We start from the raw sequence: 16,014 nt of genomic DNA on the forward strand, positions 1-16,014 counted from the left end.
TCAACCTCATAATAAAAGTTTGTTATTGACTTCTAATACTTGTTCGATCAAATCTGGAAAGCTCTATTCTATACTTCAAAAATGTCGAAGTATCGGTGTCTGACATGTATCCGACACTTTTACTTGTTTGATACGGCCTGATAAATATTAGAGAAATATCTATCAATTAAATTAATTTTAAAAATAAAAGAAATTTGGGTGATATGTTTACGATATGGTAGGGATAGACACAAGATACGGCTTTGTAGTAGGTTACACACAAGATACTTTAAACTCTAAATATTTTAAAAAAATAGCAAAGACTAAAATTGAACGCGTAAAATTTTTTAAGGGAAGAAAACATGTTACTTTGTTTTATAGGAACCAAAAACGAAATTTGATGATTTTATTGAGACCAAAATACATATTTAACCTTTTGTAAATATTACTAGTGTATTCAACATATATTACTTGTAAATATATGCTATAAACTTATTGTGATTTGAAGGGTAAGTATATCTTTAATGTGTAGTATCATAGAATCATACAAATTTATAAATGATACTACAAATTTTCTGGCTCCATAGCCCTCACTAATTCAACAAAGTGTGACAAGTTGATTTGAAATTCATATCAATATTCTAGTACTATTGCAGAAAAGAAAATTTCTGTGTAAGAAGCATAAGCAAAAGTATGACTAGAAGCAAGATCAACCCTGGCAACAACATAAGCAAAGTTGTCAATTGAAATGAGTTTGATACCAATATTGCTTGATCTTCATCATTCACCTCCATGTCTGTATTGGCTTCTTCATGTTCTTCATTCTGCATTTCAATTGTCCCTCCCTCATCCTTAGAATTAAAATCTTGTTTGTCCTTGGAATTTATTAGTATTGCTTTCGATGAACAATCTTTTTCTTCAACAATCTCCGAAACAACGCCATCATCAGCCTTTTCTACTTCTAAGGAAGCCAAACAGTCTTCATCAATTCTACTATCATGTGATGAGACACCACTTTCTGAGTTGGAATCATTGGATAACACAATTTCCTCCTGAAAAGAGGTCGCGAAAACCACTTCACTGACGTCGTTTATGTTAGCGACAGTGTCAATTTTCTCCTCCTGATGAAATAAATCAAATTAGAGCAACTTATTCAACTTCTTTCTTACATAACATAACCAAAGAGTCCAACGTTATAACGGATAGAATTCAAATTCTCTCGTAGACGATTATAAATGATCATCAGCGTCACTTTAATTAATACAAATTTCTCCGTTCCCCAATTAAAAAAATATAACAAATAACAAAGACAATAATAATTGATAAATCACCTGAATAAAAGTATGGTTGATGCTTTCTGTATCGATTGTCCCATGACTGTTGCAAATACAAAAGTTAACTATTAATAAACAGAGAAAAAAAGTTAAAAGAAGAGAGTTTTCAAATCCTGACAAATAGAATAATGCTAATATAACAACTAATATACTAACATTGTTTATCCAAACCGTTGTGAATTTGTCGAAAAATCACACAAATAAAAGAACTTGATGTGAGCAATAGAACGACAATCAATATCAAGAGGATAAACAATAATAATAACAACCATAAACAAGATAAAAGAGAAGAAAGAACACGATAATTTGTTTATTCAGTCCGGTCCTGAGTGAGAGAGCAGCCCCTCCGTTCCACTATAATCAAACTAGTAACTTTACAAAAGAGTTCCCAACAGAGTTACAAGAATTAACCTTCAATTTTAATTCTAAAAGTCTCGAATCTCTTCCCTTGGCCAAGAGACTCAATTTGATAGTCTGTCCAAGGTTTACCACAAAGATAGTTCCCATCAATAGAGTTATACCAAGAGAAAACCCTTTTTCCTCTCTAAAACCCTAACCTTTGTGTGGTGGCAAACCCCTCTATATCTTGCCTCTCGTGTTCTAAATCTTATAAACAAATCTGTTTATCAATTGTGGCGCCTAGCGCAATTCTTGCTGCGCCTAGCGCAGAGGCCAGTGTGCAAAACCGTTTTCTGACTTGTTGTGACCGAGATTTCAAGACATACTCAACACAAACAAAAAATACTATGAAATACCGACGAAAAGTTGAACAAGACAAAAAAGGGGCAGATTAATGTTACCATGGTGCAGTGTCTTTGATTTTGGTTGTTGAACTTGAAGGTTGAAGAAGAATATGAAGACCTTGATTGGTTTCAATTTCTTGATCTTCTTGGTTCTTAAGAGGTTTAGGTTTAGGATTTGACTCAAAACCCTTTTTCCTGTTTTTGTTGATTAAGGACAAAGAAACAACAGCTATAAAACCAGCCACTGCCAATACAAGTCCGGCAATCTCATTCCCGCCACCACCGCGACTACCGCCCTCACTTACGTTGCGGCTGATGAGATTTTCGTTCTTCTTTTTGTGATTGCTTTTCATTCTCAATTTTTCATCTCCCATGATGTGATGCCACTTCATTGCATGATTCATGATGCTTGATAAAGATGAAGAGTCATGTGCACGAATGAATATATATTAACGAAGAGATAGGAAATATTGTTAGTCAAGTCATAAACATTTAACAAATTTTTCATTTTCAATGTGAGGTATTGTTTTGTCAATTTAATTTAATTAATTAATAAAGTATAAAATGCTTTTGGAAAACCTATTTAGTCATTTTTTCATTTTTGGTGAAATGTTTAATTTACTACTACTATTAATTAATTTATTCAACAGAGTTTAATATCACAACAATTTTACTATTACACGAAATTTAGACATCTTTGTATGTTTTTGACGCGGTACGAAAGTGGGAAGTATCAACAAACGCTAATCTTAACAAAAGATATGTTAGCAAGCGACAAACCTGTCAGATAAAACTCTGAAATCCACCAGAAATAGTATATAATTTGGAATCCACCAAACTTGAGAAAAATCTCTATAATTGTATTGAATGAAAAGGTTGTCTTCAAGGTTACAATAATTTAGCTTAAATAGTAGGGAAAAATAAAAATAACAAGAAAATAATAGATCTAGATCTAGTTAAATAAAAATAACAAATTAATCTAGCTAAAAGATAATAAAAGAAAATAACAAATGTAGCTAAATAAAAATAACAAATCTAGCTAAAATATAGTAAAATCAAATATAGCTAAAATAATACTTCATCTGTTTCAAATTACTTGTCGTTTTAGAAGAAAAAAAATGTTTCAAATTACTTGTAATTTTAGTAATTTAAAATTATTTTTTGTCTATTATACTTATACCCTAATGTAAATTTCAAATATTTAGCAGTAATTGTTGAAACCGAAAAAGATTTAATATATATTTGGAAAACTAAAGTTTTTTTTTTTTGGTACATAAACATAAGTACATAACATATTAATTTTTTTTGTACAAAACATATTAAATTTATTGGAAAGAAAAAGTTTGTGCAAAAAAAAAATTATTGGTGAATTAAAATAAGGGTATAATAGGAAAATAAAGTGCAAAAATACACTTTCTTAATTTCGTTTTTTTTCTAAAAAAGTAATGTGAAACGGAGGTAGTAAAATACTAAAGAAACTCTCCTACATCATTTCGAGTGGTGGGTTAATGATCTTTAGCTGCATGACATGGACTTCGAAATGGATTTCAAATGAGCAGTGGACTGCTAGTATATATCTATATATTATATGTTTAGGAGTTTCTCTCTCTTGATCACTTTTCACATGTGGCAACCCTTGAGAAGATCTTCAATAGAAATTATGTGTGGTACTCATATAAGGAATGTTCTTTTCTTTGGTGTCATTCTCAATCAAAATTTAATGCTAATTCAAAATAATCATTCAAAAGGAAACAATTGAATACATTTTAATTTTTTAATGACAATATCAATTTTTACTTCTAATAATTTGATTATTTGATATTTTATTCATTATTATTATTATTATTATTATTATTATTATTATTATTATTATTATTATTATTATTATTATTATAATATTTTGGAAACAATGTCATTTTGTCTCATAATTTGTCAGTTAGATAACTGCTATTAAATGACATTTCTAATTTCGATCTTCATTCTACTAATATAAATAGCTGTGATTTGCAACCGATTTCACACACTATATATTGCAATTCAAAATTATACTCTTTGCAATCTTTTATCTCTATTCTTTTTTTAGGTGATTTCACTCTCATTTCCTTCAACTTTTTCGTTGTTCTATTTTATTATTTCCATGTTTTTTTTTCAAGTTTAATATTATATAGTATATTTTTGTATTTTGATGCTATCCTTTTTTGTGCCTACAAGGAGATAATCTTCTTTTCTTATTTTACCGCAGTAGCCCGTCTTTTTTGTGCCTACAAGGAGATGATCTTCAACTTTTTCTTTGTTCTATTTTCTTATTTTTGAAGATGTTATATATATATATATATATATATATATATATATATATATATATATATATAAAGCTTTGTATTTAAATGATGTTTATGATTAATCATAATTGTACTAATTTTGAGCTATAATTTTTTATTAGCAGGTCCATACGGAAGAACATATTGTTCGTTATTCAAATTAGGATTAGGTATTATCAACTGATGTTAGAGTTTTAAATATTTATTTATATTTTATTGTCATTTTTTAATCATGTTTACTTATTAAAAAACACTTTTTGTTCATATTATTTTTTATTGGTGTAAATCATTCTTATAAATGTTTTTTTTTTACTATTATTTATAAATGTTGTACTCTTTTTTTTACTTATTATTTTTTTGTTTGTCTAATTTTTCATGTGATATTTAATAAATATATTGATAAAATAGTAGAAACTCCTCGAAGGACTATACTATAGAACGAATTGCTTATATAAAAAAATACTATAGAACGAATTGGCCAAATGTGGAACTGAGAAATTGAAGGCTTAATATGCTTCAAAACAAAATTGAAGGCTTAATATGCTTCAAAACAAAATTGAAGGCTTAAGAATCTCTGGACGGAATATAAAAAAAAAATAAAAATAGTAATTTAATTGTTCACAAAAAAAGTTATTCTAAAACTTCATACTTGTCGAGCAGAGAAAATGGTGTGATTGTCTGAAATATAAAAGGAATGAAGTAATTGACTTCATAGATTATTTTTCTATTTTATTTTATTATTTTATTAATTATGGTTTACCTTAAGGTGATTTTTCTATAAAAAAAAAGTTACATAGTGATTTATACCAAACAAAATATTACAATACGGGGGTATTGATCAAAAAAATAATCTACATGAATGTATTAAGCAAAAAATAACTTACACGGAGTGGGACATACATTTGTAAATTTTATTATATAAAAAATACGATAAATATCAATTGAAAGCAAGAAAAGTAACAATGATTTTATATATAAAAAAGAAAGAATTAAAAGTAATAATATCATGTATTACTTTGTTTTTATTTTCCATACATCACTGTAAGATAAACAAATAAAAACAAATAGATAACTTTTTTTAAAATTTGCACCATTAACAAATGAGATATACATAAAAAAAATTATATAAATTTTTTTTGTGTCAAGCAAATGACAAATAATTCTACCGTTCATTACTCTTAAATAAATAATATTAACATTAAAATCGCCTCATTTTGATTCTCAAATGTGAAATTTTTTCACACGGGGACATGAGATAAAATACTCCAGAAGAAAACAAATGTCTAAAGGAGAAAGATGACGATTAAGAACAAATATATATTAACCGTTAGATTAGTGTTTGCTTAATGACCTTTTTTATGAAAATAAAAGAACAAATATACGAACATGTGGGTTGGGAACGGGGAGTGGAGTATCACTCTTCGTTCTACCATTTCTCCTTAAAATCTCCAAAATTTGGATCATTTATCATATTTAAATATATTATTACGTTAAATATAAAATTAATTTTACAAATAATTAAAAAAACCACAAAATATTGAAATTTTAATAATCCATATTTTTCATGTATTAAAAAAATATTTATATTTTTCATTGAACATTAACCCGTGCATTTGCACGGGTAAGTTATAGTAATAAAATGAACGTTTATGAGTTAGGTGTCCTAATTAATGATTGTAGACGTCTTTTAGCTAGAATGAATTTATAAAAGTAGCTTTTAAAAAATTACGGTGGATCGCCATCTTACAAATCTTATCCTAAACATAAACTAAAATTAGAGGAAGAGAATCCCCATCCAATCAAAAGATAGATAATAAACACAAGTTACATTATTAAATGCATAATTTATATATTAAGGGTTCGTTTGGCCCTGTTTTTTTTTAAGCTTATGCAAACAGTTTATGCAATATAAATTAAATTTTATGTTATTTTATAAGTTCACACTGGTGAAAATTGTAATTTTATAAGCTATTTTATTATAAACTACATTGACAAACTTATAATAATATATAAAAATCGCATAAGTTATTTGCATAAGCTCTAAATAAGAAGAAAAAAAAAGACCAGGGTAAACGATACCTAAGATAGTGTCGTTAGGACACATGTTAACGTGACACTTCTATAAATATGAAAAGAGTATTTGAACATTCCAATCTTAAAGATCTAGAACAAAGAATATCATGGAAGACAAAAGTCAAATCACATAACTAGCCAGCAGGAGAAGAGTATACAAAATGGAAAACAATCATCAAACACATTTAGAAAAATGAATCACCAATGAGCCTAGAGCTAACTGGAGATTCCATTCCAATCATCTAACTAATACCCATCAGAGATTGATTTGGGTGTTGGTGAAAACAAAAGGTCCTACAGTATACAAATTCATCTTCTTATCATGGAGGAAGCTATAAGAAAGAAGCTCAGCACCACTGATTCCTTTGTTAAAGTCAGTAGGATAATTGCAGTTGTCCAAAGGAGATGCATCAAGGAAAGTCCTGCACTCCTTCAACACCCTCTTTTCTGCAATGAGCTCTTGCTGAAACAATGTTGCAAGGAAATAGCCTTTTGCATTGGTTGCATCACTTAAAAAAGAGTATGGTTTTGTTTCAAATCCATATTCATCTACAGCTTCACACCTTATCCTTGTAACGGCCCCTATAAAAAAAAATTATTCCGTGGTTCAGTGAGCCACAAAAATTTCAGTTTTTATTAGCAAATCCTTTATCAAAGTTGAAATTTTCTTATCTGATCCTTTATTTTTTAGCAGATCAAATACATCATAAATACAACAATTATGATAAGAGAAAGCAATTAATTACCTTCAAGTGGGATGAGTTTAGAGCCAGATTTGCAATAAACAAGGCCTTGAATGCCAATATTATTGGACAGTAATTTTTCTTGAAAATTTTGTTTTTTGGTGTCAAAGTCATTACCGCTGGCATAAGTAAAACTGCATTGGACCAATATGGATGTGATGATCAAAAGCATGAAAGCCACAAAGGAGGTATTTGTAAAAGCCATTCTCTTATCTCACGTAATGTTCAAAACAAGTTAAGTTCACAAATTAAAGAGATGGATGAGGCAACTAATTTATATACATGAATTAATGTAGGGAGTTTTCTTCAATAATGTACATGTACACACTATAATAGTAAATAATTATAGGAAGTAGGATATGACATGGGTGCACGATAAAGACTTGAATTGCATGTCCTAAACAATTATTGGACTACATTGCTAGTACTATACATGAATTATATATTTTCGTTCATTCAATAAAATATTGTAGAATCTTGAGGAAAGTCTACTTTTATTTTCTTTCTCCTCATTTCTTAGTTCAAGTATTGTTTTATTCTTCCTTTTAATCTAAGACATATCGCTTCTATTTTTGATTTTTTTCGTTCACTCTTTGATTCTCAAGAGAAATGGGTTTCGATAATTCAAGCTTCGGTTGCGAGATAAATAAAATCAGACCAAAAGTTATTCCCACTAAAAATTAAACTTGGATTCTCTTGAACGAACATCACTTCGCTTCCATTTAGAAAATAAAAGATATTGTTCGAACCCACTTGTGGCAACATGAACCACATCCAACTTTTAAAATTTGGATATGTAAAATTGATTTTTTTTTTCCCTTCAACTTGCATTCGTTGTAATCATAATTTGGAAAGTGTTTGCACTACAAAAAACGCGCCAAATAGCGGCAGGTTTTTAGGCGAGGTTTAGTGTAACCCCCAATATATTGCGTTAAACAGGAATTTGGGATGGAACGCTCTTTAGTTTAGCGGGGGATTGAAACCCCCACAATTTAATGATTTAATTTTCCCTTTTTTAACTTGCGCCGCTCTTTTTCCCCCAAAATTTTCAATTCCCTCAATTTTTTTCTTATCTCATATAGAAAATTTATTCTCTTCAATTTATCGACTCAGAAATGCTCTCGTTCTATGAATCTAGCTCAATCGCTTCAAAATTTCAATTTGATCGCTCTCTTTGATCTTAATCATGCTCTCGTTCTATGGAGTTTTTTTATTCATTCGCAATTTTATGATTCATTAGTGTTGGCACTTGTTTATTGAATGCGCGGAAGTGTCCGATGTAATTGGCAAAAAAAATAAAAATTTGTGGCTGTTGTTTCAACCAATTATGCATGATTCCGAAGATTTTTTCTAGCATTTTTTTTACAGGTTTTGCATAGATTGAATGAAGCCCAAATATTCATGTTTGCCATTATATCATGGAGCATACGGAAGAAAAGAAATGCACAACTTTGGAATAACAAGAATGAATCAGTGGAGAATGTAAATTTTCATCCTCAAGATTTCCTCAATTTTGGCAACATGTTCACCAAGTAAACAGTCAACAGCCTAGAAATTCTTCCTCTCAACAAACTGTTAGTTGTCCCATGGTGTCTTCAAGTGCAACATCAATATTGACAGAGCAACATTCCAACATCAACAATTCTCAGGTACCGGAATTTGTGTGAGAGATATCGATGATCAAGAACGTTTCATTATGGCAATGACGAATTGGGGTGGTGTATGACACTCTAAGCGGTTGAATGTGAAACTTAGCTCAATTGGTAGGGACATCGCATATAATATGCAGGAGTCGGGGTTCGAACCCCAGACACTCCACTTATTCACCTTTAAGATCCACTAAACCAAAAAAAAAATATATAATTCGTCGACAATTATTAGAACTTCTAATAATTTTTTTACACTATCTACTGTGGATGTTATTACTTGCCTTCAAAATTAATGAGCATGTCATAAATTATTAAATCATGAGTGAGATCTTGAGATGTACAAATATATGAGTCTTTCATTTTCTAGTTTATGATCATTTTGTGGTTGGTTGTCATCATATTTCTCATAATTTTAAGGTCAAATTCCTCATCTTCTTGTGTTCATAATTTTCTTTTTAAAACAAAGTTAAAGAACTAATTATTTAGAAGCAGATGCTCTCCCTCAGTTCATCTAAGAACAGAGGAAAATGTATATAAGTAAATATGAAGAAATAAATAAAATTTAGCTCATGATGAACCTTGTTTTTCTTTATATATCAATAATCAACGAATTGTGAAATCAAATGACAAATAATAACAAAAACATTAGAAAAATGAAAACCCACAAATTCAAAACAAATAAAAAATAAACCATCATTCTTCAACTCTGCATCCATGCAAATAACTTAATGATCTCTTTGACAAATCAATGGACATGTTTCAATAACCAGGGACAGGTTTAGCTTCTGAAGTGTAGAAGAAAGTTGCCACAGAGTACAATCTGAAATTGTTTTCAAGAAGACGATATGACGAAAGAGGAGAACCACTGATTCCATGATTCACATCAGTTGGAAGTTTACAAGTCTCTAATGGAGAACTCTCTAAGTATGCTTTGCATTCAATATTCTTCAATTTTGATCCAAACTCTGCAAATGACAATGTAACATCATAATAACCTTTACTATCTGTTACATGACTCAATACTGTTATTGGACTTGTCTCATATCCAAGCTCATTCACACTTTTGCATGTAACTCTTGCCACTGCACCTGCATCTCATAAAAATGGTATAATATAGTTAATAATTTATAATCAAATCTAAATTTCAAACTAACAAAAGATTGATTGTTTTCAATTTCTTAGGTCATAAGAAATGTTTGTGAAAAATATAGTTAGGAAGAGTTCTGTTTTATTTTTTTCCTTTTTAATTAGATTTCTGGAAAAAAATTACCTTTAATTGGATAATAATTGGTGCCTGATCTACACAATACTGTTCCTTGAACACCGATGATTGTTGGGAGTTGTAGTTCGTAGTTTTCTTTTGGTTTAGGAACTTCATAATCTGGTTTTGTGGGTTTTGGGTTCTTAACTTTTGGTTTTGGAGCATATCCATTATTTGTTTTGGGTTTGGGAATTTCATAGTCTGGTTTTGTGGGATTTGGTTTGGAAACTACTTCGGATTTTGGTTTTTCAACCTTTGGGGTGGGATTATATCCATAATTTGTTTCGGGTTTGGGAACTTTATAGTCTGATTTTGCCGGGTAAACAGGTTCGAGTTTCTCAGTCTTTGGTGTTGGACTATATCCATAATCTGTTTTGGGTTTGGTAACTTCATAGTCCGGTTTTGGGGGATTTGGTGTGTAAACTACTTCAAGCTTAGGTTTCTCAATCTTTGGGATTAGATTATATCCATAAGTTGTTTTGGGTTTAGGCACCTCATAGTTTGGCTTATTGGGATTTGGTGTGTAAACTGGTTCGGGTTTGGGTTTCTCGGTCTTTGGTGTTGGACTATATCCATAATTTGTTTTAGGTTGGGTAACTTCATAGTCCGATTTTGTGGGATTTGGTGTGTAAACTACTTCAAGCTTAGGTTTCTCAATCTTTGGGATTGAATCATATCCATAATCTGTTTTGGGCTTAGGCACCTCGTAGTTTGGCTTATTGGAATTTGGTGTGTAAACTGGTTCGGGTTTGGGTTTCTCAGTCTTTGGTGTAGGACTATATCCATAATCAGTTTTAGGTTTGGTAACTTCAGTGTATGGTTTTGTGGGGTTTGGTGTATAAACTACTTCTGCCTTGGGTTTATCAATTTTTGGTGATGGACTATACCCATTATTCGTTTCAAGTTCGGGTTTCTTTGTCTTTGAAACTGGATTGTATCTATAATTTATTTTTGGCTTGGGAACTTTATAGTTTGGTTTTGAAACATGTAGATTGTAATCTATATCGGATTTTGATTTCTCAATCTCTTGAGTTTGACTATACTCATGAGCTATATTGGGTTTGGAAACTTCATAATCTGATTTCGTAGAATATGGTTTGTTATCAACCTCGGTTTTAGGTTTAGATTTCTCAGTATTTGGTGTTGGACCATACCCATAATCAGTTGCGGAGGCAATAGCTAGCAACGCAAAAAGAAGGATAGAGGTGGCAAAGATGGATCTATGAGAAGCCATCATAAATTAGCTTCTTTGTAATGTTTTAGGAAAAGGGTGGTATAAAATGCTTTCAAAGTAGTGGTGAGGTACCAATGGAAGAATGCCATGGCTATTTATAGATTATAGTGTTTGTCTAACATAATCATATAATGCATTATGGATAATTGGTTGCACGTTGTTGCTTATGAATCAGAAAATTCTTGGTCTATAGAACGTGATCGCATCATCATTTGGAGGGTGTTTCCTTGCAAGATTTTTTATTTTATTTTTGACTAACCGTTGTAGAAAAGATTAAGCACCACAATGTATGACTGGTTCACCTACCTACCTTACCTAGTGAGTGGAGAACATGTGTCCTGCCCTATAAAAATACACACTTAGAAAATCTTAAAAAATGTGATAATTGGCCCAAAAAATTATATTTTCTTTTCATTTTCTAAATCGAAGCAAAAAACCACAATTTTTTAAGGATAAAAGTATGGATTGGACCCAAATTACAAATAATGTGTGATAATTGAAGATCAAGTTTGAATTTAATAAAAGAGACTATTTGTATGAAGATCAAATTACAACCAATGTCTCACAAGCATTCTAACAAAAAAAATGTATTTTTAAGCTCTACAACCTCCCTATAGATTTTTATGTCAAATAGAAGGAGAAAAAAAACCTTTTTAGACATTTATTGATTTCTTGAACGAAAAATTCTGAATTTAAAACTTACATTAAATTGAATAAGTTTTTAAATATAAGAATAATTGAATGAAACATTATATATTATATTGTTTAATTACAAAAAAAAAAATTAATTAATAATATATCATTATTTCTGATATATTTATGATGGATATGGAGCATCCAAATTTTTTTACATGGGATGAAGGTTCTCTATGTTATATTAGTGGCTAGACTCAAAGTAGAGAAATAGAAAATCTAGGGTTTGAAGTTCGGTCCCCTAATAATGTCAAGATTTACCAACTGAGCTATATTCATAGACTACATGGATGAAAATTTTACAAGTATATGAATGAATGAATGTTTAATATAAATTACTTATAAGTTTTAAAATTTAAAAACTTTAATTTTGAACGTATAAAAATAAAATTTCAAGATTTGGTCTTTTGATCCTTGGTCAAGGTGTATAGAAATTAATATACACTTTCAGTTTTTTGGTGGAATAATTATTTCGAATAGGAACCAGAAGATTAACACACACAAAAATATTATATACACCTTCAAAAATAAGGTAATTGTTCATGCTAAAAAGTATGGGGTATATTCAGTGATAGATGGTTTATACACTGAGTGTGGTTGTAAATGTGTTTCTAGTCTGATTGGAACGTATCCTCGAATGAAGAAGGAGTAAGGTATATATAGGCCTTGAGATAACTATTTTTGCCTTTGGAACCCTCGTGTGCCATGCTTGCTCTTTCCCGCCAAGTCTGAATTTATCATGTGGCTTAACTACTGGATCGTGGGTGAGTTGGGTCATATGGTCAGGCGATATGGGTTGGATGCATCATTACGGGTTATAGGCCCAATAGGGATATCCAGTGGGCCTAGGCGGATTCGGTCCTAGCTTGTTCGCCCGGTCCATCAACCATATGTACATTTAAATTTATTATTAAAAAAATTACATTTTAATCTAATCTATTACTAATATAATAAAATCGATTACCACCAAAATTATTAATTTATCCTTATTACTTTTAACCATGTTGCAAGTTTTATATCTTTCCTTGTAATTTCACTAAAAAAATATTTTAAAAAAATATAGAATGATGATATGCTTAAAAATAGCAACAAAACAAAGTATAGATAAGAACAAATCAGAACAATCTATACATAAAAATAGGGAAAAAAAAATACAATACAAAAATTATAGAAAGTTTAACCAATATAAAAATTATAGAACAAATAAGAAAAAATCGCATAAAAATAGGAATGTAAAAATAAAAAACATACTCTATAGAAAAAAGAAACATAAGTAAAAAAAACAAAACATAAATAATATTTTTCATCAAAAAAAAAAAACATAAACAATATTACTACAAAGTCTATTACGAACCATTAATAAAAATATAATAAAGTTAATTAGTGGTATCAAACTTACTAAATTACTCTAAATATTCCTAATAAAATTTATAATTTTTTATTAAAAATATATACAGGACCATTATTTTTCACTAAAACATAAAAAGTTGAATAAATAAATTTAGCAAAAATAATTAACACAATGATTTCACATATATTTTAACAATATTACATAACAAATTTTTAAATATTTAATTTTAAGTAAATTTTCTACATTAATATAGTGGCAAACTCAAATATCGAATAAAAGTCAATAGACCCGTGCGAATGCACAGGTCTTTAAACTAGTAATAATATATTAAAATCGATTACCACCAAAGTTACTAATTTATCCTTAGTACTTTTAACCACGTTGCAAGTTTTATATCCTTTATTGTAATTATACTAAAAAAAATTAAAAAAAAAATATAGAAACAACATAAGATAAATACTAAAAAAATATAGAAAGAATAAGATGAGTCTAAGGCTAAGAACCTTTTACTGATGTTGTGTCTAAGGCTAAGAAAAAGAAATTGTAGAAGGAATTTCCGGTTCGTTATACTCGTTCTATGGGAAGTAAGTAGTACGTGTCTCTTCGTTTTCTTTTGTTGCGTTTGTTTTTATTTTCTTTGTTTTGTTTTTGCAGCTTTTGCTTTTATTTTATTGCTCTTTTGCTTGAGAAGGTTTTGGTCCATGTCCACCTTCTCTTTTGTATCTCCTACTTTTTATTTATCTATCCAGGGTGTTGCAATTGGTTCTCCATCTGCACCCCTTTTGCCTAAAAAAAAATGAGTAAAAAAATGTGTCAAAAAAAAGGATGAGTACAAAAAAAATATTATATAGAAATCTATGCATACAAATATGAACAAAAAAATAATAAAAAGATTATAGAGAGTTTAGTCAATAAAAATAAATTATAAAAAGAATATAGAAAAATAAGCTGAATATATAAAAATAGGAATCTAGAAATGGAAGCATAAACATAAACAATAACTATATTGAAAAAAAAACATAAACAATATTTTTCATAAAAAATAAAATAAATAATATTACTGCCAAGTTTACTACTAACTATTCATAATAATAAAATAAAGTTAATTACTATCAAATTTACTAAATTATCCTAGATATTCCTAATAAAATTTCCAATTTTCGATTAAAAAATATATACGGGACCATTATTTATCACTGAAACATAAAAAATTGGATATATATATATATATATATATAAGTTTTACAAAAAAAGACACAGTAGTTTCACTTATATTTAAAAATATTTTATTCTAAATAAGTTTTCTACATTAAAATAATGATAAACTTAAATATTGTATTAAATTCAATGGACTCGTGAGAATGTGCAGGTCTTTAAACTAGTTATTATTAAAATAATATAAAAAATTAATATCATAATAAATAATAATTTATATTTTTATAAATAAAAATTAACTCGTGCATTGCATAGGAAATTATACTAGTAATTAATTAGTCAAAAGAATCAATGGTTATTAATGATAATTATTTTTCCTTTTTGATAATAAGTAAAAGGGTAGTCAACTTTAGTCAAAAATAAAGTGTAGTCAACTATTTTTTTTGACGAACTTTCTTCGTCCCACAATGAGTGAATCGGTTGACTTTGACGCATGTCAATGCATAACTTTGAAGATTAATATTTTTAATTGTATAATAGTAAAAATTATAAAAATATAATATTGTGAAAATACTCATCGAGATGAATCCAACAACATCTTAATTATATGCTAATATTTGTTTTATTTATTAGTAAAAATATAGGGTAAAACATGATATGTGAATAGTGCATATAGTCAAAATGGCTCACTCATTTTGGGACGGAGGGAATAGTAACAATTTTATACTCCCTCCATCCTTAATTATAAGTAAAAGCCAACTTTTTAGATTCATTGAAAAACTAATGTATTTGGACTATATTATAGATCAAATACATCCATTATTGAATGAATCTCAAAAGAAAAATTTTGCTTATAAATCAAGATAAAGAGAGTATTAACTATTAGTCAAAAGAATTATTTAAGGTGGACTCTGATGTGCTATATATAAATAGACTCACTACATCTTTGTTTATAAAAAAACATATTCACTGCTAAAGAACATATATTTTGTGAAAACAATGGAGCCATTAAGAAAATATTCTCAAATAATGGCATTTGTTTTGGCTTTTCTTATCATTGCTTCAGGTTTAAATTAAACTTATTGATTTGACCATTTTTCATAAATTATCTTTTAAATTTTCATTTCATCAAATTTACTCGCATATTCTATCTTATTTAATATGCAATGTTGTTCTTATTAATTTATTTTTTTGTGTGTATAGATTTGCATAAGGAAACACAAGCTGAAGGAGTGAGTGAGAATTTCATCCCTGCTTGTTGGACAACTGCCGACTGTATACGTATCAAATTTCCTTGTGGAAAAGACTCAACTCCCCTTTGTTATGATGGTCGTTGTATATGTACACATGATGGACCACCAACCCGGTTATTATTGTAAAATAACTATCATGTTTGATTAAGAAATAATATTGAATAAAATGTTAACCAAAAGGGTTATTTATTGCACCATATTTGTATTCAAGTTTTATGAAAATGAGAT

At 29.0% G+C, this 16,014-nt stretch overlaps 3 protein-coding genes across 3 annotated transcripts; all 3 read right to left on the reverse strand.

The window, feature by feature from the left end:
• Window positions 1–460: 460 nt before the first annotated feature.
• Window positions 461–2,507, reverse strand: LOC123882595. Its single transcript, XM_045931379.1, has 3 exons — window positions 2,114–2,507; window positions 1,311–1,356; window positions 461–1,100 (listed from the first exon to the last, which is right to left on the reverse strand). Exons 1-3 carry the CDS (start codon window positions 2,458–2,460, stop codon window positions 627–629), a joined length of 867 nt encoding a protein of 288 aa, XP_045787335.1. The 5' UTR covers window positions 2,461–2,507; the 3' UTR covers window positions 461–626.
• A 4,050-nt stretch (window positions 2,508–6,557) lies between these two features.
• On the reverse strand, window positions 6,558–7,491 carry LOC123882755 (protein SEED AND ROOT HAIR PROTECTIVE PROTEIN-like). The gene is made up of 2 exons (XM_045931397.1): window positions 7,194–7,491; window positions 6,558–7,029 (listed from the first exon to the last, which is right to left on the reverse strand). Exons 1-2 carry the CDS (start codon window positions 7,393–7,395, stop codon window positions 6,704–6,706), a joined length of 528 nt encoding a protein of 175 aa, XP_045787353.1. The 5' UTR covers window positions 7,396–7,491; the 3' UTR covers window positions 6,558–6,703.
• A 1,909-nt stretch (window positions 7,492–9,400) lies between these two features.
• LOC123882838 (extensin-2-like) lies at window positions 9,401–11,404 on the reverse strand. Its single transcript, XM_045931501.1, has 2 exons — window positions 10,110–11,404; window positions 9,401–9,927 (listed from the first exon to the last, which is right to left on the reverse strand). The coding sequence occupies exons 1-2, from the start codon at window positions 11,335–11,337 to the stop codon at window positions 9,599–9,601; spliced, it is 1,557 nt and encodes a 518-aa protein (XP_045787457.1). The 5' UTR covers window positions 11,338–11,404; the 3' UTR covers window positions 9,401–9,598.
• Window positions 11,405–16,014: the final 4,610 nt, after the last annotated feature.

This window comes from Trifolium pratense, linkage group LG1 (genome assembly GCF_020283565.1).
Source record: "Trifolium pratense cultivar HEN17-A07 linkage group LG1, ARS_RC_1.1, whole genome shotgun sequence".
Lineage (NCBI taxonomy): Eukaryota > Viridiplantae > Streptophyta > Magnoliopsida > Fabales > Fabaceae > Trifolium > Trifolium pratense.

Coding starts and splice junctions, on each gene's coding strand:
- LOC123882755 (XM_045931397.1), bottom strand. CDS start 7,395: ATGGCTTTTACAAATACCTCCTTTGTGGCTTTCATGCTTTTGATCATC. Junction 7,030..7,193: donor TAAACTCATCCCACTTGAAG/GTAATTAATTGC, acceptor TTTTTTTTATAG/GGGCCGTTACAAGGATAAGG.
- LOC123882595 (XM_045931379.1), bottom strand. CDS start 2,460: ATGAATCATGCAATGAAGTGGCATCACATCATGGGAGATGAAAAATTG. Junction 1,357..2,113: donor ATCAAAGACACTGCACCATG/GTAACATTAATC, acceptor TATTTGCAACAG/TCATGGGACAATCGATACAG. Junction 1,101..1,310: donor TCAACCATACTTTTATTCAG/GTGATTTATCAA, acceptor TTATTTCATCAG/GAGGAGAAAATTGACACTGT.
- LOC123882838 (XM_045931501.1), bottom strand. CDS start 11,337: ATGATGGCTTCTCATAGATCCATCTTTGCCACCTCTATCCTTCTTTTT. Junction 9,928..10,109: donor CAATTATTATCCAATTAAAG/GTAATTTTTTTC, acceptor TATGAGATGCAG/GTGCAGTGGCAAGAGTTACA.